Here is a 25,777-nt window from a genome sequence, read left to right on the forward strand (position 1 = left end):
TTTTGCAAAGTTAGATGTTACGAAAAATTTCTAATTAAAAGGGGTTAACCTCGCATTTTTTTAAAGCGAAAATGGGAAAAAAATCAAATGTTTCTGGAAAATTGCAGATTGTAAGGGGTTAACCTTGCTTTTTGAATAAGATTGGGAAAAATTAGATGTTCATGAAAAAAATTCAAAATGTAAGTGTGTAACCTTTTTTTTTTTTTTTAGCAAACTTGGACACAATCAGATGATTCTGGAAAATTGCAGATTGTTAGGGCTTAACCTTGTATTTCTAGCAAAATTGGGCAAAAAGAAATGTTTATGAAAAATTTTAAATTGTAAGAGGTGTACCTTATATATTTCGTAAAATTTGGCAAAATCAGATTTGTATGAAAAATCTAAAATGGTAAGGGGTTAACTTTGCTTTTTTAGCAAAATTTGGAGCTTATTCTCAGACCACACACAAAAACACCTTGAAACAAATGTTTGACTTTTTGGCATAGTTTTTTCGAGCCGCTATTTTTATTTCGTTTTATTCAAATTTTATTAACCCAAACAGTTTTGGCACATTGGCCAGAAAAACGGGGACACGTACGTTTGCCCCAAATCCTTGCCATGCTTGGCATCACTGGGCCCAAATCTTGGCACGCTTGCCAATCCTTCACCGCGAATATATCCACCGCTAGAAACTACGGTTGGATACTACGCCATCAGGACAAATGGGTGTTAGTCACGGTGTAATTTGTCACGTGACTTAAATTTATAATATGCCTAAATTACTTAAGAATAAACTTGAAAAATTGCCTAAATTTCTTAAGAATAAACTTGAAAAAGGCACGCCGATTTTGTTCCACCGTTGGGAATAAGCCCCACCAGTACTAGAGGGTGCTAGGCGTGTTTCTAAAGATTAAAAACGAACTTGTGAAAATTGGTCAAAATTCAAAATCTTACTTAAGAACTATTTATTTCTTTTGAATTGAGGCACTGCCTGTCGTACCCAATAACTTCCCGCCAAACGCGCAGCGCGCGCCCCACTGGGACAAGAGGCAGCGCACCCCGCCCCCCAAAAACAAAACACAATAATTACACAAATGCGGCGTTAATGCAGTCGCGAAGGTTGGCCCGGAATTGTGCGTTTCCTGTGGTTGAGAGGTGGACACCATCGTAGCGGAACAGCGCGAAATCTGACCATGTAAACTGGGGGTGATTGAGTACTGACACGCCGATGCGACGGCCGAATGAGCGTGCCCATTTATTTAGCCGCCGCCGCTTCATTTCGATTTTTGACGGATTAGTCGCACCAAAGTAACATGCCCGTGGCAAGATATCTGACCATACCAACTGAGTGTTAGGAAAGACAATCACGACATTCCTGCATAAATAATGCAACGCGCTGGCGCGTGCTGAAAAAAATCCGTACAGACCAAGTCGTTGGTGCCGATATGGATAATTAACAGTGCCGGATGCGGCCACAAAGCCGCAAGTTCGGCCGGCCCTAGTTAAGCTACATCACCGTATCTCGCTCCACCCAGACCCTTCCAATGTACTTCAGGCTTACACCCCAGACTGGTCGCCGCCCTGCGGACAATGCTGTCTCCGACAATCCATACATCGCCTGTAAATAAGTGGGAGGGGTGGGGGCGGGGCGAAGAATTTTTTTAAATTAATTAAAGAATTAACTGCCGTAAAGAACACTAGAATTAACTGACTAATTGGCTCAATTACACGCCGGGCAGCTTGCATTGTATTAGGGGGCGAATATAAAGTTGGGCGGCTTCTGAACGCCAACGACCCATTTCTTTTATTTCCTCCAGTGGAATTCCCAATGCTGCCGCAGTTGACGCCGCCCCAATGCGGAAAGAGTGTGCACGAAAAGGGGATTCTTCTAGTCCCAAGAACAAAAGAACTTTCTTCAACCCAAGGTGGCATTGAATTGATACTGAGTAAGGGCCTTACCCCCAAAATGGCAGAAAAACTACCGGGCACCTTCGGCCGAATCTGCGCGAATACGCTCAGCGCTTGGACCGGGCAAATACTTTCATCTGCTGAGCGTACTAATCGAACAACTTGCGGAGGACCCGTTGGATTATTTTTCGCATGTCTGAAGGAAATTAAAACTGAAAAAGTGCAACTTCATACGGTCGTTGCAAATATGCGTTAAAGCTTGTACCGTGCGGGCCAGCACCGGCACGGTCATTGGCCACCGTTTATCGCTCCCTGGGTTGTCCCTACGACAGCCTGCCAATAATTTTGTCACCAAGAAATCGTGGGTGGGGTCCGGCCAACTTCTAATCTTGTGATGGTAACCCACCCCTACCACATAAGTAGCGATAGTTGACGGTGCCAAACCCTGTAGGGAAAGCCACGCGATAAAATGCCTTACATCCTTCGGTGAGGCGGGGGAATTTTCAACGAAACAGTTGTGTTTAAATGAACAGAATGCTCGCCAGCCGGTCCGATATGTCTTATGGGTATTTGATGTTGAAGATGCAATTAATAATCGGTTCATCTCACCTTCTATTAATAAGCTGGGAGGAGGTTGGGAAACGTCGTCGCGTGAATGTCCGCTTGCGGGGCTAATGTACGAAACCGGTGCATCTGAAAACGGGAAAGGGAATCGGCGATTTCATTGTGCACTCCTGGTATGTGAATGGCCTTAAAAGTGATATTAAAACGCAAACACTGACAGACAAACAGCCGTACTAAGTGCATAATCATATCGCAACTTGATGATTGCGTATTGATGATATGAACTACTGCAATGTTATCCGAGCGCAAACGCACTTGCTAACTGGGGGGCCAACAATACACGGCGATTACTAATGGGCAAAATTTGCAGTATGCTATGGATGGCGACAATGCTAAAAACTCGGGAGTCCATCTGCCCTGAAAACACTGACCGTCGAAAAAAACGCCAAACTCGATGCTGGCAGCGGCGTCGGTGAACAACTCTAATGTATCATTATCGTACCAGCCCTGATCACGAAACGGCGATACCCCATTAAAATGCTCAAAAATGTCTAACCACATTAGCAGGTCCAGCTTCGCGCCCGGCGAAATGCGTGCTTTATGATGGGACTTCTTTAACCCGTGGGATAAGTCAATTAAACGCCTGGTAAACGCTCGGCCCGGGGCGATAGCACGACATACAAAATTGAGTGAACCAACCATAGACTGAATTTCCCTCAATGACAACTTTTTCCGTCCCAAACTTTACTGAATTTTCTCCCGGAGAACAAGTACCTTGTTGTGAGGCACCCGTATTTCGCGCTTTACTGTATCGATTTCCAAACCGAGATAAGTAATAACTTGACAGGGGCCCTCCGTCTTTTCTTCTGCGAGCGGTACCTGTAGCTGAGCGCAAACATCCTTAAAGGTGCTAAGAAATTCTTTACAGCGCTCCTTTGATAGGCCAATGAACAAAAAATCATCTAGGTAATGTGTTTACAGTGTCTGTTGCTAAAATGCGCTTGATATGAAATTCCAAAAAGGTGCTAAAGGTTTCAAAGAGCGCACAAGAGACCGAGCAGCCCATGGGTAAGCATTTATCATAGTAAAACTTATTCTGAAACTGAAAACCCAAAAGTTCGTAGTCAGAAGGAGAGACGGGAAGAAGCCGAAAGGCAGATTTGATGTCTGTTTTTGCTAACCAAGCATGTGGGCCTACTGACATAGCTATTTCTACGGCTGCATCGAACGATGCGTAATGGACTTTAGTCACTTTACACATATCTTTATCGATAAAGTCGTTAACTGAATCCCCCACGGGATATGACAAATGGTGGATGAGGCGAAAAGAGCCGGGCTGATGCTTAGGGACAAGCCCAATGGGTGAACATTGGAGATTCGGAAAGGGGCGGTGAACGAAAGGTCCCGCAATGCGGCCCAAATCGATTTCGTTTTGCAACTTCTTAAGAACTACATCAGGCCTATCTGTTGCTGACTGAAGGCAGGTGGAATTCCTGCTAACCCTAACACCCTGATAACCAAGGGGAAAACCCCGTGAAAAACCTTGTTCAAGAAAAGCAGCTGCCGATTTATCTGGATAATATGACAACCATTTCCGTAAAACGACCAAATTAATGGGTGTTATTGTTGGAGGCACGAAAATTTACGTGTGTGTTCCCTTTATTCCACTGCTGGTTGCCGGTGATTGTGCTCGTTTTTGGCCCCGCGTTGGCCGGACGAAATGCCTGCTGATGTACGCCCAACGTCGCAGACGGAGTCTTTGTGTAGCGCGTATACGTTGCGCTAGCGGGGGTGGTCGATTGCTTCGCGGGGGCGCCTTGAGCGGCAGGCCCCACGCCCACTCTACACGTCGACGCGCTGTGACCAAATTTTGTGCACCGGCTGCAAGTATGGACGTACCGGCAGGGATTCCATCGGCAACCTGATGGGGCATTAAACGCAAAGCAGACGTTCTTCGGCAAGGGGTTTCGAGCTGCTACCGCGGCGCTACTTGCAGCGGATAGCATGCTGCCGGCCGCAGCGACGGTAACCCACAGCTCCATATCCATCGAAGCCCAGGAGCGCGAGGGGTTCGCCTCCCTGCGCAAGCGGAATTGTTCGTCGTAATTGCGCCAGCCAAGACCGGGGAACTGTACAGCCGCAGTACGAACAATTTCTGCATACTTTAGTAACTCAAGGAAACGCCCAGGATGACGCGTAGTATAAATCGCCATAAACACATGAAAAGCGCTTGACCACTTATCAATTGAATCTACTTTACGGGGGTGCGGTGTCGCCGGGCGAAAAACCACCTTGCCTTGCTCGACTGCCATGGTTAATTCAGATCCACTCTCCGTGGAAGTCAGTACCCTAGTGGCATTGTCACGATATAACGAAGCTAAATCAACGTACTGTCCGTTCCAAATCTTCTCTTTTATGGATGGAGGGACGTGGACATCAATAGGGGCATCGTTCCCAATATAGTGCAGTGGCGCGGGTCGACCCATCATGCCCGAATAAGCAGATATGCCCCCTAATGGAAAACTAGTTCCGGCTTGGTCAAGTGGATTTAGGCCTATTGCTAGGTTATTGTTACCGATCGGAGGGACTGGAATTGCAGGTGCAAGTGAGTTACCGATTACAACATCTCTACCGATCGTACCGCCAACGTTACTGATTATACCACTACTAGCATTATCCCTACTGGAATTGACTTGATTAAAACCTAAGCCCACACTTAAATTACTATTATTGGTAACCAAAGAGTTCGGGGGATTAGTCTTGTAATAGCTCTTGAGCTTGACTAACCACCCATAGCCACACTTGCTCCGGTAGTGTTTGGACCTCCGCTGAAACCCGCCGCCGAGACTATCTGGTTGGGCGCTGGGCGTGAGGCGAGCGCACGCTGATCCTCCGCTGAATGACCGCTTACTGTTGCGGTGGTGGACGGCGGCGCGCCAACCGGGGCCGTGGCGCCGATCACCGTGGTGCTTTCATCGTTGGACGCAGAATCGACCGTCACTAAAGTGCGAGGACGTCCGGGCACGCGGCGACGACCACTGACATACGGGGGAGATGACCTCCGGGCCTGCTTCTTGTACCGTTTAGGGCGTGGCATCTCACGCAGGGAAGACGAAGAACCCAACCAGACGGAATGGGTTAAATTCCAACTTACGCTATAGCTGTATCGCACTCAATCAGTCAAGAGTCGGTCCTGAAATGTCTGTGACTCGTTCCAATCAATATTATCTCATAACAGCATAACACTGTTAAAATGGTAATAAAACTGTGATTTTCTTGTAGAAGTTTTATGTTTAGAAATATTGCTGGAAATTACATTTGTTTGGAGAAATTTATTTTCCATGTATAGCGGCTTCGAAAAGCTAAGCCGAAGTGAGCTTTCTGGGCCTTATTAAAGAATTTGACTTGAATACACTGTATCAAATGTTTCATTTACTCCCTTTTGCGCGCAATCCATATCATTTTAGCGATATGAACAATTTCTCTGACCTCAAAATGTCACGTCCGCAAAAATCTGGGGCGGCCAGGTGTTCCCCTGACACACCTACCGAGTAGGCTACCGTTTACAGCACGCACGTACCCCATGGCAACAACCAGCAGATTGAAGAAAAATGCGTGACTGATCAACAGTGTGTGTCTGTGCAGAATAATGCATTTTATCTTGTAGTTATGAAATAAAATATTTTACTAAAATTGGGCAAAATCAGATGCTTCTAAAAAAATCCACATGTAAAGTTTCCGCAGAAACAGCTGTTGAAAAGAGCCCAATGTTGAACTTTACTGAGTCTGAGGTCTATCGAGGGGACGATCCTTATTTCAACTTCCGGAGATTCGCTGACAGTCTCTATTTTTCTTTTTAAGATCGAAATAGCTGAAGAGGGAGGTGAGAATCTATATGTGCCCAGATACAAAGGGTAGAAATCTACGCGTCTGCCTTTTGAAAATACACAATTGCGGTTTTCATTGTTGCGTAATGATCCGCCTAGCACGCGACTGTTTTGCACATTAGGCTGTGTTATGCAGCTTCCTAACAAACCAAACACACTGGGCTCATTATATCGACTTGTTCTTACCCATTAAGGTAAAGCAAATGGACCCAGTAATCTTCCTGGCGCGTTTGCTCACCTATAAAGACAACTTTTCTCAGTTTAAGGAAAATTCTAAGGTAACGAAATGGCCGAGTGGTTACGATTAGTCGTCCACGGTTAGCGGGGTCCCGGGTTCAAATCCCGCTGGTGTCTTTTTGGTTTTTAACGTATGAGTTCAATCATTTACTATAAGAGATTTAATTTCCCGTCGTAAAGTACCAACAGTACCTTAGCTTAATCGGTAAGCACTGCTGCTGGTACTGTCCGCGAGTTCCAGGTTGGCGCCTTCGTACAGGTTCAGGGCATGTGGTCCACTCGGAGGATCAGGGCTTAGGGGCCGCCCTGTTCCTCCCTTAGCTCTTTGCTTTTACATGGTGCCTGGCCCTCCGGGGTTATATGGATGGATAGGGAAGGAAGTGTGTATTGGTCGGGGACGCCGAGACCCCGGAAGAGAACTAAGGGATCGGCTGGGGCATTGTTATGGCTCAGACCGATCCCTGAAAGCTTGACTAGCACATAACTTTTTGAATTTTTTACCCTCTATCTTTTATACTTTGGTTTAGTTTGATATCTACAGCTGCTCGGCAGGTCTACGGGTAGTATCAAAATTGAAACAAAGGTGTATGTCATAAATCAATGAATATTTCATAATTGACTATAATCAAAACGGAGTTTCGTTTGATCAATTTGACTATCATTATATAATGACGCGATTGCCAATTGACGTATAAAAAGAAACGCCATAAATTATACCGGGAAAGAATAGAGATGTACATTGTAATATACATATTATTGATACATCTTTCAAATAACGTGTCTTTAATTGTGAGCATTCCAAACAATACAGTAATTCGCAATAGTAATAGAATGGTATATGATAGCACGATCAATGCGTCTCTATTAAATTTAAAAAAATGTAATTTAGGCCCCTATGTGTGAAATATTCTTTGATTGACTATGAGCATTCCATACGAATGAGTTAATTCGCAAAATATAGCAACAACAAAAGAGAAAGGAAAAAGAGAAAATTCCTTTACCCTAAAAACTGGAAAAATAATTTGTTTTAAAAAAGTCAAATGGGACACTTCATGTATTGATTTAACAGTTTGCAAGGAGTTAGACTTACATTTTAGCAAAATTGGGAAAATAAGATGTTTCTGGAAAATTGCATATTGTATGGGGTTAGATGTTTATGATACATTTCAAATTGTAAGGGTGAACCTTGCATATTTTAGCAAAATTGGGCAAAATCAGATCTTTCTGGAAAATTTCAGATTGTAGGGTTAACCTTGCTTTTCGAATTGTTAGGGGTTAACCTTGCATTTTTTTAGCAAAATAGGGAAAAATCAGGTGTTCATGAAAAAAATTCAGATTGTAATGGGTTAACCTTGCATTTTTAGCAAAATGGGACTAAATCAGATTGGTATAAAAAATCAAAAAATGTAAGGGGTTAACCTTTGCCAAATTAGGGCAAAATCAGAAGTTTCTAGAAAATTGCAGATTGAAAGGCCAGGGGTTAACCTTGCATTTTTAGCAAAATTGGCCAAAATGAGATTTTTACGAAAAATTTCAAATGGTAAGGGGTTAACCTTTGCCAAATTAGGGCAAAATCAGGTGTCTGTGAAAAAATTGCAGATTGAAAGGGGTTAACCTTGCATTTTTAGCAAAATTGGGCAAAATCAGATGTTTCTGAAAAAAATCCGATGTAAGGAATTAACCTTGCATTTTTAGCAAAATTGGGAAAATTGTTAATGTTTATGAAAAATTTCATATTGTAAGGGATTAACCATTGATTTTTTTAGCAAAATAGGGCAAAATCAGGTGTTTGTGGAAAATTTCAGATTGTAAGGGGTTAACCTTGCATTTTTAGTGAAAATTGGCAAAGTTAGATGTTTATGAAAAAATTCAAATTGTAAGGGGTTAGCCTTGCATTTTCGTTTTTAGCAAAATAGGGCACAATCAGATATTTCTGGAAAATTGCAGATTGTAAGGGGTGAACCTTGTATATTTAGCAAAATTTGTCAAAATCAGATTTGTATGAAAAACCTACAATTATAAGGGATTAGCCTTTCTTTTGTTTCAAAATTTGGTGCTTATTTAACTAAAATTTGGCAAAATCAGATGTTTCTGAAAAATTCCAGATGTAACGGATTAACCTTGCTTTTTTTGTAAAATTGGGCAAAATTAGATGTTTATGAAAAATTTAAATTGTAATGCGTTAACCTTGCATTTTTAGCAAAATTGGGCAAAATCAGATGTTTCTGAAAAAAATCCGATGTAAGGAATTAACCTTGCATTTTTAGCAAAATTGGGAAAATTTTTAATGTTGATGAAAAATTTCAAATTGTAAGGGATTAACCATTGATTTTTTTAGCAAAATAGGGCAAAATCAGGTGTTTATGGAAAATTTCAGATTGTAAGGGGTTAACCTTGCATTTTTAGCAAAATTGGACCAAATCAAATTAAGATAAAAAATCAAAAATTGTAATGGATTAACCTTGCCAAATTGGGCAAAATCAGATGTTTCTGAAAAAATCCGATGTAAGGAATTAACCTTGCCAAATTAGGGCAAAATCAGAAGTTTCTAGAAAATTGCAGATTGAAAGGGGTTAACCTTGCTTTTTTAGTGAAATTGGCAAAGTTAGATGTTTATGAAAAAAAATCAAATTGTAAGGGGTTAACCTTGCATTTTCTTTTTTAGCAAAATAGGGCACAATCAGATATTTCTGGAAAATTGCAGATTGTAAGGGGTGAACCTTGTATATTTAGCAAAATTTGTCAAAATCAGATTTGTATGAAAAATCTACAATTGTAAGGGATTAACCTTTCTTTTGTTTCAAAATTTGGTGCATATTTTACTAAAATTGGGCAAAATCTGATGTTTCTGAAAAATTCCAGATGTAACGGATTAACCTTGCTTTTTTTTTGTAAAATAGGGACAAAATTAGATGTTTATGAAAAAGTTCAAATTGTAAAAAAAGCAAGGTTAATGACCTTGTTTCCATTGATACTTTTTGTATGCGCCAGCGTATTAGGTTACTCATGGAAGAGTTCAGGACTCGTTATCCATCTGTCTGCCTGGTTTGGTCCGATATCCTAACAAGGCTCTTTTATTACGGCGCACAGTCCAATGCCAGTATCAATAAAAAACGACTCACATTGAATAAATGGGCCAGGGCTATGGCTTACAGATTGAATGCGTACATTTTACATCATCCTCAGTTTGAGTCATGTCCTTCTCAGCTTTTCCACTTTGATGGAGTTCATTTGTCCCCGGAAGGTACTCGGTTATTTAGGGACAACCTGCAGTCTTGCATAAATGGTCTTTTGCGTAGTTTTTATTATTAAAAATGACTACATTTTCATTTCCCTGGAATGCTCGCTTTGGGGTGGCTGTCCTTCGTCCCTTGGGCCGCGCCCTAGTGCGCGGGTGGCGCCGACTGTGGTCGTGGGACAGGGTTCGGCAAGCCATATTCCAGGGTCGCTGAGCCTGTCCAGTGACATGTGTTGACATTGATTTATAATTGTTTAATTCCAAACCTTGACAACAATAACCCAGCCTGTGCCGGCTAGGGTTTGCTTCCACGAAGTCGGTTCCGACCGCGAAGCATTCCAGTTATTTATGCCAGCGAACTTTGTGTTTCAATTAAGGAAATTACTTTAAAGGTTTCTACAAGTGTACTATCAATTTCGGAGCAATTTAGAAGGGTCGTGGATATACCACAGGTGGTTTTCGGAGTGGGGGACCGTTATTACCCCAGGTACGGTTTAAAGTGGATCCGGAGTGGGGGCCCGGTTATGTACCCCAGGTTCGGTGGGCCTGATCAACCCAATGGTTTGTAAGAGTCAGTTTGCCCAAAGGATTTCAGCAATGAAAGACTGGTATCTGGCCGTCTATTTATGTTGGTGGTGCGTATGGTAAAACGGAAAACAAAACATGCTTTGATTTGGCATGAAGATTTAATAAACACATTCAGGCTGCGGCAAATCCAATATATTGGTTAATGATGTTTTGATTGTACATGTATTCGTGTCTGAGTGTAATCAATTTTATCGACTGAACGATAAAATACCTTACATGCAGCACGAATGGGTTTTATGTTTAATGATTTATTGGAGATCATGAATAATGCATTAATGAGCGGATTGACTAGCCCAGCAGCAACGTGGTTAGACAGAGGCAACTCGTGGGCTGTTGTCACGTGGAGAAGACCACTTCGTTGCAGTAACTGGATGTGGAAACATCGTTATCCCGCCTCCTCCCCTTCGCCGCCGTTAAGTATAATTATCCGAAGTATTCGGATGTAATTAAGTGCTCTGAAGACTTTTGCTGCCACTTAGCGGTTTCTAGGCGCTTCTTTGCGGAGTTTTTCCCAACGGGATTTTGACTCTTCATTTCGGCAAACAGGAAGAGTGGGTTTACCTTGAGGGTTTTTTCACTCCGCAAAAAGTGTGGGAAAGCGCGACTGTGGTCGTGGGACAGGGTTCGGCAAGCCATATTCCAGGGTCGCTGAGCCTGTCCAGTGACATGTGTTGACATTGATTTATAATTGTTTAATTCCAAACCTTGACAACAATAACCCAGCCTGTGCCGGCTAGGGTTTGCTTCCACGAAGTCGGTTCCGACCGCGAAGCATTCCAGTTATTTATGCCAGCGAACTTTGTGTTTCAATTAAGGAAATTACTTTAAAAGTTTCTACAAGTGTCCTATCAATTTCAGAGCAATTTAGAAGGGGCGTGGATATACCACAGGTGGTTTTCGGAGTGGGGGACCGTTATTACCCCAGGTATGGTTTAAAGTGGATCCGGAGTGGGGGCCCGGTTATGTACCCCAGGTTCGGTGGGCCTGATCAACCCAATGGTTTGTAAGAGTCAGTTTGCCCAAAGGATTTCAGCAATGAAAGACTGGTTTCTGGCCGTCTATTTATGTTGGTGGTGCGTATGGTGAAACGGAAAACAAAACATGCTTTGATTTGGCATGAAGATTTAATAAACACATTCAGGCTGCGGCAAATCCAATATATTGGTTAGTGATGTTTTGATTGTACATGTATTGGTGTCTGAGTGTAAATCTGATATTGCCTAGTTATGCTAAAAATGCCAGGTTAACCCCTTCCAATCTTCAATTTGTAAGAAACATCTGATTTTTCCCAATTTCGCTTAAAAAAGCAAGGTTAACCCCTTTCAATCTGCAATTTTCCAGAAACATCTGATTTTGCCCTAATTTGGCAAGGTTAACCCCTTACAATTTTTGATTTTTCATACAAATCTGATTTTGCCCAACTTTGCTAAAACTGCAAAGTTAACCCCTTACAATCTGAAATTTTCCATGAACACCTGATTTTGCCCTATTTTGCTAAAAATGCAAGGTTAACCACTGACAATTTGAAATTTTTCATAAACATTTCAATTTTCCCAATTTTACTAAAAAAGCAAGGTTAACACCTTACAATTTGAAATTTTCCATAAACATCTGATTTTGCCCTATTTTGCTAAAAACAAATGCAATCTGAACCCCTTACAATTTGAAATTTTCCATAAACATCTAATTTTTACCAAATTCCACTAAAAAAAAAAGTAAGGTTAATTCCTTACATCGGAATTTTTTTCAGAAACATCTTATTTTGCCCAATTTTGCTTAAAATGCAAGGTTAACCCCTTTCAATCTGCAATTTTCAAGAAACATCTGATTTTGCCCTAATTTGGCAAAGGTTAACCCCTTACAATTTTTGATTTTTCAGACAAATCTGATTTTTCCCAATTTTGCTAAAAATGCAAGGTGAACCCTTTACAATCTGAATTTGCTAAAAATGCAAGGTGAACCCTTTACAATCTGAATTTCTTCATGAACACCTGGTTTTGCCGTATTTTGCTAAAAAAAATGCAAGATTAACCCCTAATAATTTGAAATTTTCAGATGTAAGGGGGTTAACCTTGCTTTTTTTAGTGCACTAATTTGGCAAAGGTTAACCCCTTACAATTTTTGATTTTTCATACAAATCAGATTTTTCCCAATTTCGCTAAAAAAAGCAAGGTTAACCCCCTTTCATCTGAAATTTTTCAGAAACATCTGATTTTGCCCAATTTTGCTAAAACTGCAGAGTTAACCCCATACAATCTGCAATTTTCCAGAAACATCTGATTTTTCCCGATTTTGCTAAAAATGCAAGGTTAACGCCTTACAATTTAAATTTTTCATAAACATCTAATTTTGCCCAATTTTACAAAAAAAAAGCAAGGTTAATCCGTTACATCTGGAATTTTTCAGAAACATCTGATTTTGCCAAATTTTAGAAAAATATGCACCAAATTTTGCTGAAAAAGAAAGGTTAATCCCTTACAATTGTAGATTGTTCATACCAATCTGATTTTGACAAATTTTGCTAAATATACAAGGTTCACCCCTTACAATCTGCAATTTTCAGAAACATCTGATTGTGCCCTATTTTGCTAAAAAAAGAAAATGCAAGGTTAACCCCTTACAATTTAATTTTTTTCATAAACATCTAACTTTGCCAATTTTCACTAAAAAAGCAAAGTTAATCCCTTACATCTGAAATTTTCCAGAAACATCTGATTTTACCCTAATTTGCTAAAAAATGCAAGGTTAACCCCTTACAATTTGAAATTTTCATACACATCTAATTTTGCCAAATTTTACTAAAAAGGCAAGGTTAGGCCAAAAAAGAAATAAGTCGGTCTCTGGTCAGCGCGCGCGTCGATTTTAATCATGCGCGTCGATCTTTTTTTTTCCTAAAAATGTAATGTTCAGCGGTAGCTCCAACAGCGCCCTCTATTTCCGCACCTCCTCATTTTTTTTTACCAAAGAGCACCAAGGAATGGGAAATTGCACCAAGGCAAATGATCGAAAGCACCAAGGCAAATTATGGAGGACACCAATGTACATGAGGACACCAAAAAAGCAAAATAGTACCCACCTTGTCTGTACAATCCAAGCTTGAAGAAAAAAGAAAAAAGACAAAAAAAGCCGAATATTCTTTTTGGAGGGCCTTAATGCCTTAACTATAATTGATATTAGAAACATCTGATTTTGCCCAATTTTAGTAAAATATGCACCAAATTTTGTTTAAAAAGCAAGGTTAACCCCTTACAATTTTTAATTTTTCATACAAATCTGATTTTGCCCTATTTTGCTTAAGATACAAGGTTAAGCCATTACAATCTGCAATTTTCCAGAAACATCTGATGGTGCCCTATTTTCCAAAAAAAATTACATAAACGTCTAATTTTGCCCAATTTGGCTAAAATATGCAAGGTTCACCCCTTAAAATTTGAAATTTTTCATAAACATTTCTTTTTGCCTAATTCTGCTAAAAATGTGAGGTTAGGCCCTAACAATCTGCAATTTTTGAGAAACATCTGATTTTGCCCTAGTTCGGCAAGGTTAATCCATAACAATATTTGATTTTTCATTTAAATTTGATTTTGCCCAGTTCTTTCTAAAAATGCAATCCAGAAACCTGTGATTTTGCCCTATTTTGCTAAAAAAATGCAGAGTTAACCTCTTACAAACTGAAATTTTCCATAAACACCTGATTTTGCCGTATTTTGCAAAAAAATCAATTGCTAATCCCTTACAATTTGAAATTTTTCATCAACATTTAAATTTTTCCCAACTTTGCTAAAAAAAAATGCAATATTAACCCCTTACTAAGGTTAATTCCTTACATCGGATTTTTTCAGAAACATCTGATTTTGCCTGATTTTGCTAAAAATGCAAGGTTAACCCTTTTCAATCTGCAATTTTCTAGAAATGTTGCCCTAATTTGGCAAAGGTTTAAACCCCTACAATTTTCGATTTTTCATACAAATCTGATTTAGCCCTATTTTGCTAAAAAAGCAAGGTTAACCCCTTTCAATCCGCAATTTTTTCATAAACACCTGATTTTGCCCTAATTTGGCAAAGGTTTAAACCCCTACAATTTTCGATTTTTCATACAAATCTGATTCAGCCCTATTTTGCTAAAAAAGCAAGGTTAACCCCTTTCAATCCGCAATTTTTTCATAAACACCTGATTTTGCCCTAATTTGGCAAAGGTTAACCCCTTACAATTTGAAATTTTTCATAAAAATCTCATTTTGCCCAATTTTGCTAAAAATGCAAGGTTAACCCCTTTCAATCTGCAATTTTCTAGAAACTTCTGATTTTGCCCTAATTTGGCAAAGGTGAACCCCTTACAATTTTTGATTTTCATACAAATCTGATTTAGCCCAATTTTGCTAAAAATGCAAGGTTAACCCATTACAATCTGAATTTTTTAATAAACACCTGATTTTTCCCTATTTTTGCTGAAAATGCAAGGTTCACCCCTTACAATTCGAGATTTTTCATAAAAATCTGATATTGCCCAGATTTGCTAAAAATGCCAAGTTAACCCCATACAATTCTCCAATTTTCCGAATACATCTGATTGTTCCCAATTTCGTTTACAAAAATGCAGGGTTAACCCCTTACAATTTGAAATTTTTCATTAACATCCAACTTTGCCAAATTTCACTAAAAAAGCAAAGTTAACCCCTTTCAATCTGCAATTTTCCAGAAACATCTGATTTTTGCCATAATTTTGCAGGGTTAACCCCTTACAATTTTTGATTTTTCATACAAATCTGATTTTGCCCAATTTTGCAAAAAATGCAAAGTTAACCCCTGAAAATCTGAAATTTGTCATAAACATTTAAATTTTTCCAATTGTACTAAAAAAGCAAGGTTAACCACTTACAATTTGAAATTTTTCATCCACATCTTATTTTGCCAAATTTCACTAAAAAAGCAAGGTTAACCCCTTACAATCTGAAATTTTCCAGAAAGATCTGAAATTGGCCCAATTTCGCTAAAATATGCAAGGTTCACCACTTACAATTTGAAATGTTTCATAAACATCTAACCCCGTACAATCTGCAATTTTCCAGAAACATCTGATTTTTCGCAATTTTGCTTAATATGTAAGGCTAACTCCTTGCAAACTGTTAAATCAATACATGAAGTGTCCCATTTGACTTTTTTAAAACAAATTATTTTTCCAGTTTTTAGGGTAAAGGAATGCTCTCTTTTTCCTTTCTCTTTTGTTGTTGCTATATTTTGCGAATTAATTCATTCGTATGGAAGATCATAGTCAATCAAAGAATATTTCACACATAGGGGCCGAAATTATATTTTTTAAATTTTAATAGAAACGCATTGATCGTGCTATCATATACCATTCTATTACTATTGCGAATTACTGTATTGTTTGGAATGCTCACAATTAAAGACACGTTATTTGAAAGATGTATCAATAATATTTATATTACAATGTACATCTTTATTCTTTCCCGGTATAATTTATGGCGTTTCTTACGTCAATTGGCAATCGCGTCATTATATAATGATAGTCAAATTGATCAAACGAAACTCCGTTTTGATTATAGACAATTAGGAAATATTCAATGATTTATGACATACACCTTTGTTTCAATTTTGATACTACCCGTAGACCTGCCGAGCAGCTGTAGATATCAAACTAAACCAAAGTATAAAAGATAGAGGGTTAAAAAAAATCAAAAAGTTATGTGCTAGTCAAGCTTTCAGGGATCGGTCTGAGCCATAACAATGCCCCAGCCGATCCCTTAGTTCTCTTCCGGGGTCTCGGTGTCCCCGACCAATACACACTTCCTTCCCTATCCATCCATATAACCCCGGAGGGCCAGGCACCATGTAAAAGCAAAGAGCTAAGGGAGGAACAGGGCGGCCCCTAAGCCCTGATCCTCCGAGTGGACCACATGCCCTGAACCTGTACGAAGGCGCCAACCTGGAACTCGCGGACAGTACCAGCAGCAGTGCTTACCGATTAAGCTAAGGTACTGTTGGTACTTTACGACGGGAAATTAAATCTCTTATAGTAAATGATTGAACTCATACGTTAAAAAACAAAAAGACACCAGCGGGATTCGAACCCGGGACCCCGCTAACCGTGGACGACGAATCGTAACCACTCGGCCATTTTGTTACCTTAGAATTTTCCTTAAACCGAGAAAAGTTGTCTTTATAGGTGAGCAAACGCGCCAGGAAGATTACTGGGTCCATTTGCTTTACCTTAATGGGTAAAAACAAGTCGATATAATGAGCCCAGTGTGTTTGGTTTGTTAGGAAGCTGCATAACACAGCCTAATGTGCACAACAGTCGTGTGCTAGGCGGATCATTACGCAACAATGAAAACCGCAATTGTGTATTTTCAAAAGGCAGACGCGTAGATTTCTACTCTTTGTACTCTGGGCACATATAGATTCTCACCTCCCTCTTCAGCTATTTCGACTTTCTTAAAAAGAAAAATAGAGACTGTCAGCGAATCTCCGGGAGTTGAAATAAGGATCGTCCCCTCGATAGATCTCAGACTCAGTAAAGTTCAACATTGGGCTCTTTTTCAACAGCTGTTTTTGCGGAAACTTTACATCTGGATTTTTTAGAAGCATCTGATTTTGCCCAATTTTAGTAAAATATGCTCCAAATTTTGCTAAAAAAGCAAGGTTAACCCCTTACCATTTTAGATTTTTCATACAAATCTGATTTTGCCAAATTTCACTAAATATACGAGGTACACCTCTTTCAATTTAAAATTTTTCATAAACATTTCTTTTTGCCCAATTTTGCTAGAAATACAAGGTTAAGCCCTAACAATCTGCAATTTTGCAGAATCATCTGATTGTGTCCTATTTTGCTAAAAAAAATGCAAGGTTAACCCCTTACAATTTGAATTTTTTTCATGAACATCTAATTTTTCCCAATCTTATTCAAAAAGCAAGGTTAACCCCTTACAATCTGCAATTTTCCAGAAACATTTGATTTTTTCCCATTTTCGCCTTAAAAATTGCGAGGTTAACCCCTTTCAATTTGAAATTTTTCGCAACATCTAACCTTGCAAAATTTCACTAAAAAAGCAAGGTTAATCCCTTACATCTGAAATTTTTCGGAAACATCTGATTTTGCCCAATTTCGCTAAAAATATGCAATGTTCACCCCTTACAATTTGAAATGTTTCATAAACATCTAACCCCATACAATCTGCAATTTTCCAGAAACATCTGATTTTTCCCGACGTTTGCTAAAAAAATGCAAGGTTAACCCCTTACAATTTGATTTTTTTTCATAAACATCTAATTTTGCCCAATTTTACATCAGCTTATGCTAACCAACTATCAGGTAACTGGGACAGGTGCACATCGGCCTTGGAGCTCAGACCATGTGTCATGCACTCCTCAATGCATAGATGATACACACAACACTATGGGTAGTACAGGCACAGCTGGGGGTATGATGAACGCATTGCGTATGCTTAAAGAATTACCCACAATTCCGGTTTTTACCGTTTAGGTCTGGCTCTAATTACTTCACGCGATCCCCTGACGTCTCATACACTGACTTTAGGCAAAATAGTCAGACTTTCGCGGTCTAGTAACCAGACTTTGACTCTTAACGAAACATCGAATGAAAAGGGAAACATCAAATGCATATTGCAAAAGATCGAATGCAAACCAACCTCGTCCCCAGGGTGTCGAGCAGTACGTGCCCACCCCTACCTGCTCTCTCACCCGGCCTGGTATTGGATCATTTGCATGTGCAAGATTTTTGCACACGTATGCAAATGAGGAACAGTCTGGTGCCTGGATATGCGTTACACATTAGCGTTTGTTTTTGTATGCGGTGTCTTGGGTAAAAACAGAGTCAATTCGTAGCAGCGCGAGCACGGCGGTAGTTACGAAAACACGATTTTTGAAAATCATCGCACATTTAATGCAAAAAAATCGAACATAATATTGAAAACATCGCACATGTATATCATATTGTGGGCTATGTACTTGAGGGTTTGTAACAAATATGGGTGGGAGCCTTGCACAGGACTGTAAGCTTCTAGTTCTGTGCAATTTGGATGAAATTTGGGCCCTAAAAGCGCTCTTCTTTGCAATGGAGTGTAGGCCTCGTAATACAAAATGGCGGCGGGCTTCGAAGTACTTTAAAGGGTGATCATCTTCGGATGGAAATACGCTTTAATTGAATGTGAGTCTCGAATACCAGAGAGAGTTGTGAGTATTTTTTTCTGAATTTCTGAAGAGGGGGCATTTATTATTGGCGTATATGGCAGCTTATTTACTTGTCTGCAACCTTAAAAGCGGACATAACTCTGGGACAATAGGTGGCGCTCTTCATCACTGCCGACCCCGACGGACGTGACAAGATTTTTCCGACAGACCGATATTGTCGCAGGCCCAAATTTGCTTCGCGCGTCCATTGGCGTTTTCTTTTTTCTTTTCAAAGGCACATTTGTTCCAAGATGGAACTGGAATGTGTTCAGGGTTACCTTAGGCATCTTTCTTAAAAGGATTAAGGAATTTCATTTTTTTGCCAAAAATTAAAAAAAAATACAAGGGGTTAGCCTTACATTTTTAATCAAATTTGGCCAATAATTGACTTTTCTCCAAACAACGCAGAAATACCTCTGGAGACGAGTTGAGCATGAATCAATATTCAAACAACGAAATTTTGGCAGATTTAGGCCAAAATCATCCATTTTTGGGGTAGGAAATACATGTAAATAAAAAGCCAAATTTCAACTGTTTTTACCCCAAATTTCGGCCAAATTGTCTTTTCAAAGGCACATTTGTTCCCAAATGGAATTGGAATGTGTTCAGGGTAACCTTAAGCATCTCTCTTAGAAGTTTTAAGGAATTTCATTTTTTTGCCACAATTGAAAAAAATACAAGGGGTTAGCCTTATTTAAACCAAATTTGGCCAAAAATTGACTTTTCTCCAAACAACGCTGAAATACCTCTGGAGACGAGTTCAGCATCAATCAATATTGAAACACCCAAACTTTGGCAGATTTTGACAAAAATCATCCATTTTCTGGTTAGGAAATACATGTAAATAAAAAGCAATATTTCAACTGTTTTTACCCCAAATTTTGTCCAAATTTCTTTTCAAAGGCACATTTGTTCCCAAATGGAATTGGAATGTGTTCAGGGTTACCTTAGGCATCTTTCTTAGAAGTTTTAAGGAATTTCATTTTTTTTGCCAAACTTGAAAAAAATACAAGGTGTTAGCCTTACATTTTAAACCAAATTTGGACAAAAATGGACTTTTCTCCAAACAACGCAGAAATACCTCTGGAGACGAGTTGAGCATGAATCAATATTCAAACACCCAAACTTTGGCAGATTTTGACACAAATCATCCATTTTGGGTTAGGAAATACATGTAAATAAAAAGCCAAATTTCAACTGTTTTTACCCCAAATTTCGGCCAAATTTTCTTTTCAAAGGCACATTTGTTCCCAAATGGAATTGGAATGTGTTCAGGGTTACCTTAGGCATCTTTCTTCGAAGTTTTGAGGAATTTTATTTTTTTTGCCAAAATTGAAAAAAATACAAGGGGTTAGCCTTACATTTTAAACCAAATTTGGCCAAAAAATGACTTTTCTCCAAACAACGCAGCAATACCTCTGGAGACGAGTTGAGCATGAATCAATATTCAAACACCCAAACTTTGGCAGATTTTGACAAAAATCATCCATTTTGGGTTAGGAAATACATGTAAATAAAAAGCAATATTTCAACTGTTTTTACCCCAAATTTTGTCCAAATTTATTTTCAAAGGCACATTTGTTCCCAAATGGAATTGGAATGTGTTCAGGGTTACCTTAGGCATCTTTCTTAGAAGTTTTAAGAAATTTCATTTTTTTGCCAAAATTGCAAAAAATACAAGGGGTTAGCCTTACATTTTAAACCAAATTTGGCCAAAAATGGACTTTTCTCCAAACAACGCAGAAATACCTCTGGAGACGAGTTGAGCATGAATCAATATTCAAACACCCAAACTTTGGCAGATTTTGACAAAAATCATACATTTTGGGTTAGGAAATACATGTAAATAAAAAGCCAAATTTCAACTGTTTTTACCCCAAATTTCGGCCAAATTGTCTTTTCAAAGGCACATTTGTTCCCAAATGGAATTGGAATGTGTTCAGGGTTACCTAAGGCATCTTTCTTCGAAGTTTTAAGGAATTTTATTTTTTTTGCCAAAATTGAAAAAAATACAAGGGGTTAGCCTTACATTTTAAACCAAATTTGGCCAAAAATTGACTTTTCTCCAAACAACGCAGCAATACCTCTGGAGACGAGTTGAGCATGAATCAATATTCAAACACCCAAACTTTGGCAGATTTTGACAAAAATCATCCATTTTGGGTTAGGAAATACATGTAAATAAAAAGCAATATTTCAACTGTTTTTACCCCAAATTTTGTCCAAATTTATTTTCAAAGGCACATTTGTTCCCAAATGGATTTGGAATGTGTTCAGGGTTACCTTAGGCATCTTTCTTAGAAGTTTTAGGGAATTTTCATTTTTTTGCCAAAATTAAAAAAAATACAAACAAGGGGTTAGCGTTACATTTTTAACGAAATTTGGCCAAAAATGGACTTTTCTCCAAACAACGCAGAAATACCTCTGGAGACGAGTTGAGCATGAATCAATATTCAAACACCCAAACTTTGGCAGATTTTGGCAAAAATCATCCATTTTGGGGTAGGAAATACATGTAAATGAAAAGCCAAATTTCAACTGTTTTTACCCCAAATTTCGGCCAAATTTTCTTTTCAAAGGCACATTTGTTCCCAAATGGAATTGGAATGTGTTCAGGGTTACCTTAGGCATCTTTCTTAGAAGTTTTAGTGAATTTCATTTTTTTTCCAAAATTAAAAAAAATAAAAACAAGGGGTTAGCGTTACATTTTTAACGAAATTTGGCCAAAAATGGACTTTTCTCCAAACAACGCAGAAATACCTCTGGAGACAAATTGAGCATAAATCAATATTCAAACACCCAAACTTTGGCAGATTTTGGCAAAAATTATCCATTTTGGGGTAGGAAATACAAGTAAATAAAAAGCAAAATTTCAACTGTTTTCCCCCCAAATTTCGGCCAAATACAAGTAAATAAAAAGCAAAATTTCAACTGTTTTTCCCCCAAATTTCGGCCAAATTTTCTTTTCAAAGGCACATTTGTTCCCAAATGGAATTGGAATGTGTTCAGGGTTACCTTAGGCATCTTTCTTAGAAGTTTTAAGAAATTTCATTTGTTTTGCCAAAATTGAAAAAAATACAAGGGGTTAGCCTTACATTTTAAACCAAATTTGGCTAAAAATGGACTTTTCTCCAAACAACGCAGAAAAACCTCTGGAGGAGACGAGTTGAGCATGAATCAATATTCAAACACCGAAACTTTGGCAGATTTTGGCAAAATTCATCCATTTTGGGGTAGGAAATACATGTAAATAAAAAGCAAAATTTCAACTGTTTTTACCCCAAATTTCGGCCCAATTTTCTTTTCAAAGGCACATTTGTTCCAAAATGGAATTGGAATGTGTTCAGGGTTACCTTAGGCATCTTTCTTAGAAGTTTTAAGGAATTGCATTTTTTTGCCAAAATTGAAAAAAATACAAGGGGTTAGCCTTACATTTCTAACGAAATTTGGCCAAAAATGGACTTTTCTCCAAACAACGCAGAAAAACGTCTGCAGATGAGTTGAGCATGAATCAATATTCAAACACCGAAACTATGGCAGATTTTGGCAAAAATCATCCATTTTGGGGTAGGAAATACATGTAAATAAAAAGCCAAATTTCAACTGTTTTTACCCCAAATTTCGGCCAAATTTCTTTTCAAAGGCACATTTGTTCCCAAATGGAATTGGAATGTGTTCAGGGTTACCTTAGGCATCTTTCTTAGAAGTTTTAAGAAATTTCATTTTTTTTGCCAAAATTGAAAAAAATACAAAGGGTTAGCCTTACATTTTAAACCAAATTTGGCCAAAAATTGACTTTTCTCCAAACAACGCTGAAATACCTCTGGAGACGAGTTCAGCATAAATCAATATTGAAACACCCAAACTTTGGCAGATTTTGACAAAAATCATCCATTTTCTGGTTAGGAAATACATGTAAATAAAAAGCAATATTTCAACTGTTTTTACCCCAAATTTTGTCCAAATTTCTTTTCAAAGGCACATTTGTTCCCAAATGGAATTGGAATGTGTTCAGGGTTACCTTAGGCATCTTTCTTAGAAGTTTTAAGGAATTTCATTTTTTTTGCCAAACTTGAAAAAAATACAAGGGGTTAGCCTTACATTTTAAACCAAATTTGGACAAAAATGGACTTTTCTCCAAACAACGCAGAAATACCTCTGGAGACGAGTTGAGCATGAATCAATATTCAAACACCCAAACTTTGGCAGATTTTGACACAAATCATCCATTTTGGGTTAGGAAATACATGTAAATAAAAAGCCAAATTTCAACTGTTTTTACCCCAAATTTCGGCCAAATTTTCTTTTCAAAGGCACATTTGTTCCCAAATGGAATTGGAATGTGTTCAGGGTTACCTTAGGCATCTTTCTTCGAAGTTTTGAGGAATTTTATTTTTTTTGCCAAAATTGAAAAAAATACAAGGGGTTAGCCTTACATTTTAAACCAAATTTGGCCAAAAAATGACTTTTCTCCAAACAACGCAGCAATACCTCTGGAGACGAGTTGAGCATGAATCAATATTCAAACACCCAAACTTTGGCAGATTTTGACAAAAATCATCCATTTTGGGTTAGGAAATACATGTAAATAAAAAGCAATATTTCAACTGTTTTTACCCCAAATTTTGTCCAAATTTATTTTCAAAGGCACATTTGTTCCCAAATGGAATTGGAATGTGTTCAGGGTTACCTTAGGCATCTTTCTTAGAAGTTTTAAGAAATTTCATTTTTTTGCCAAAATTGCAAAAAATACAAGGGGTTAGCCTTACATTTTAAACCAAATTTGGCCAAAAATGGACTTTTCTCCAAACAACGCAGAAATACCTCTGGAGACGAGTTGAGCATGAATCAATATTCAAACACCCAAACTTTGGCAGATTTTGACAAAAATCATACATTTTGGGTTAGGAAATACATGTAAATAAAAAGCCAAATTTCAACTGTTTTTACCCCAAATTTCGGCCAAATTTTCTTTTCAAAGGCACATTTGTTCCCAAATGGAATTGGAATGTGTTCAGGGTTACCTAAGGCATCTTTCTTCGAAGTTTTAAGGAATTTTATTTTTTTGCCAAAATTGAAAAAAATACAAGGGGTTAGCCTTACATTTTAAACCAAATTTGGCCAAAAATTGACTTTTCTCCAAACAACGCAGCAATACCTCTGGAGACGAGTTGAGCATGAATCAATATTCAAACACACAAACTTTGGCAGATTTTGACAAAAATCATCCATTTTGGGTTAGGAAATACATGTAAATAAAAAGCAATATTTCAACTGTTTTTACCCCAAATTTTGTCCAAATTTATTTTCAAAGGCACATTTGTTCCCAAATGGATTTGGAATGTGTTCAGGGTTACCTTAGGCATCTTTCTTAGAAGTTTTAAGAAATTTCATTTTTTTGCCAAAATTGCAAAAAATACAAGGGGTTAGCCTTACATTTTAAACCAAATTTGGCCAAAAATTGACTTTTCTCCAAACAACGCAGAAATACCTCTGGAGACGTGTTGAGCATGAATCAATATTCAAACACCCAAACTTTGGCAGATTTTGACAAAAATCATCCATTTTGGGTTAGGAAATACATGTAAATAAAAAGCAATATTTCAACTGTTTTTACCCCAAATTTCGGCCAAATTTTCTTTTCAAAGGCACATTTGTTCCCAAATGGGATTGGAATGTGTTCAGGGTTACCTTAGGCATCTTTCTTAGAAGTTTTAGGGAATTTCATTTTTTTGCCAAAATTAAAAAAAATACAAACAAGGGGTTAGCGTTACATTTTTAACGAAATTTGGCCAAAAATGGACTTTTCTCCAAACAACGCAGAAATACCTCTGGAGACGAGTTGAGCATGAATCAATATTCAAACACCCAAACTTTGGCAGATTTTGGCAAAAATCATCCATTTTGGGGTAGGAAATACATGTAAATAAGAAGCCAAATTTCAACTGTTTTTACCCCAAATTTCGGCCAAATTTTATTTTCAAAGGCACATTTGTTCCCAAATGGATTTGGAATGTGTTCAGGGTTACCTTAGGCATCTTTCTTAGAAGTTTTAAGAAATTTCATTTTTTTGCCAAAATTGAAAAAATTACAAGGGGTTAGCCTTACATTTTAAACCAAATTTGGCCAAAAATTGACTTTTCTCCAAACAACGCAGCAATACCTCTGGAGACGAGTTGAGCATGAATCAATATTCAAACACCCAAACTTTGGCAGATTTTGACAAAAATCATCCATTTTGGGTTAGGAAATACATGTAAATAAAAAGCAATATTTCAACTGTTTTTACCCCAAATTTTGTCCAAATTTATTTTCAAAGGCACATTTGTTCCCAAATGGATTTGGAATGTGTTCAGGGTTACCTTAGGCATCTTTCTTAGAAGTTTTAAGAAATTTCATTTTTTTGCCAAAATTGCAAAAAATACAAGGGGTTAGCCTTACATTTTAAACCAAATTTGGCCAAAAATTGACTTTTCTCCAAACAACGCAGAAATACCTCTGGAGACGTGTTGAGCATGAATCAATATTCAAACACCCAAACTTTGGCAGATTTTGACAAAAATCATCCATTTTGGGTTAGGAAATACATGTAAATAAAAAGCAATATTTCAACTGTTTTTACCCCAAATTTCGGCCAAATTTCTTTTCAAAGGCACATTTGTTCCCAAATGGAATTGGAATGTGTTCAGGGTTACCTTAGGCATCTTTCTTAGAAGTTTTAGGGAATTTCATTTTTTTGCCAAAATTAAAAAAAATACAAACAAGGGGTTAGCGTTACATTTTTAACGAAATTTGGCCAAAAATGGACTTTTCTCCAAACAACGCAGAAATACCTCTGGAGACGAGTTGAGCATGAATCAATATTCAAACACCCAAACTTTGGCAGATTTTGGCAAAAATCATCCATTTTGGGGTAGGAAATACATGTAAATAAAAAGCCAAATTTCAACTGTTTTTACCCCAAATTTCGGCCAAATTTTCTTTTCAAAGGCACATTTGTTCCCAAATGGAATTGGAATGTGTTCAGGGTTACCTTAGGCATCTTTCTTAGAAGTTTTAGTGAATTTCATTTTTTTTCCAAAATTAAAAAAATAAAAACAAGGGGTTAGCGTTACATTTTTAACGAAATTTGGCCAAAAATGGACTTTTCTCCAAACAACGC

General features: G+C 38.1%; 1 protein-coding gene across 1 annotated transcript; it reads right to left on the reverse strand.

Annotated features, from left to right (window-relative positions):
• Window positions 1-1,481: 1,481 nt before the first annotated feature.
• LOC119738134 lies at window positions 1,482-5,548 on the reverse strand. The gene is made up of 3 exons (XM_038212874.1): window positions 5,239-5,548; window positions 2,497-2,580; window positions 1,482-1,597 (listed from the first exon to the last, which is right to left on the reverse strand). Exons 1-3 carry the CDS (start codon window positions 5,546-5,548, stop codon window positions 1,482-1,484), a joined length of 510 nt encoding a protein of 169 aa, XP_038068802.1.
• Window positions 5,549-25,777: the final 20,229 nt, after the last annotated feature.

This window comes from Patiria miniata, unplaced genomic scaffold, assembly GCF_015706575.1.
Source record: "Patiria miniata isolate m_02_andy unplaced genomic scaffold, ASM1570657v1 HiC_scaffold_3, whole genome shotgun sequence".
Taxonomy (NCBI): Eukaryota; Metazoa; Echinodermata; class Asteroidea; order Valvatida; family Asterinidae; genus Patiria; species Patiria miniata.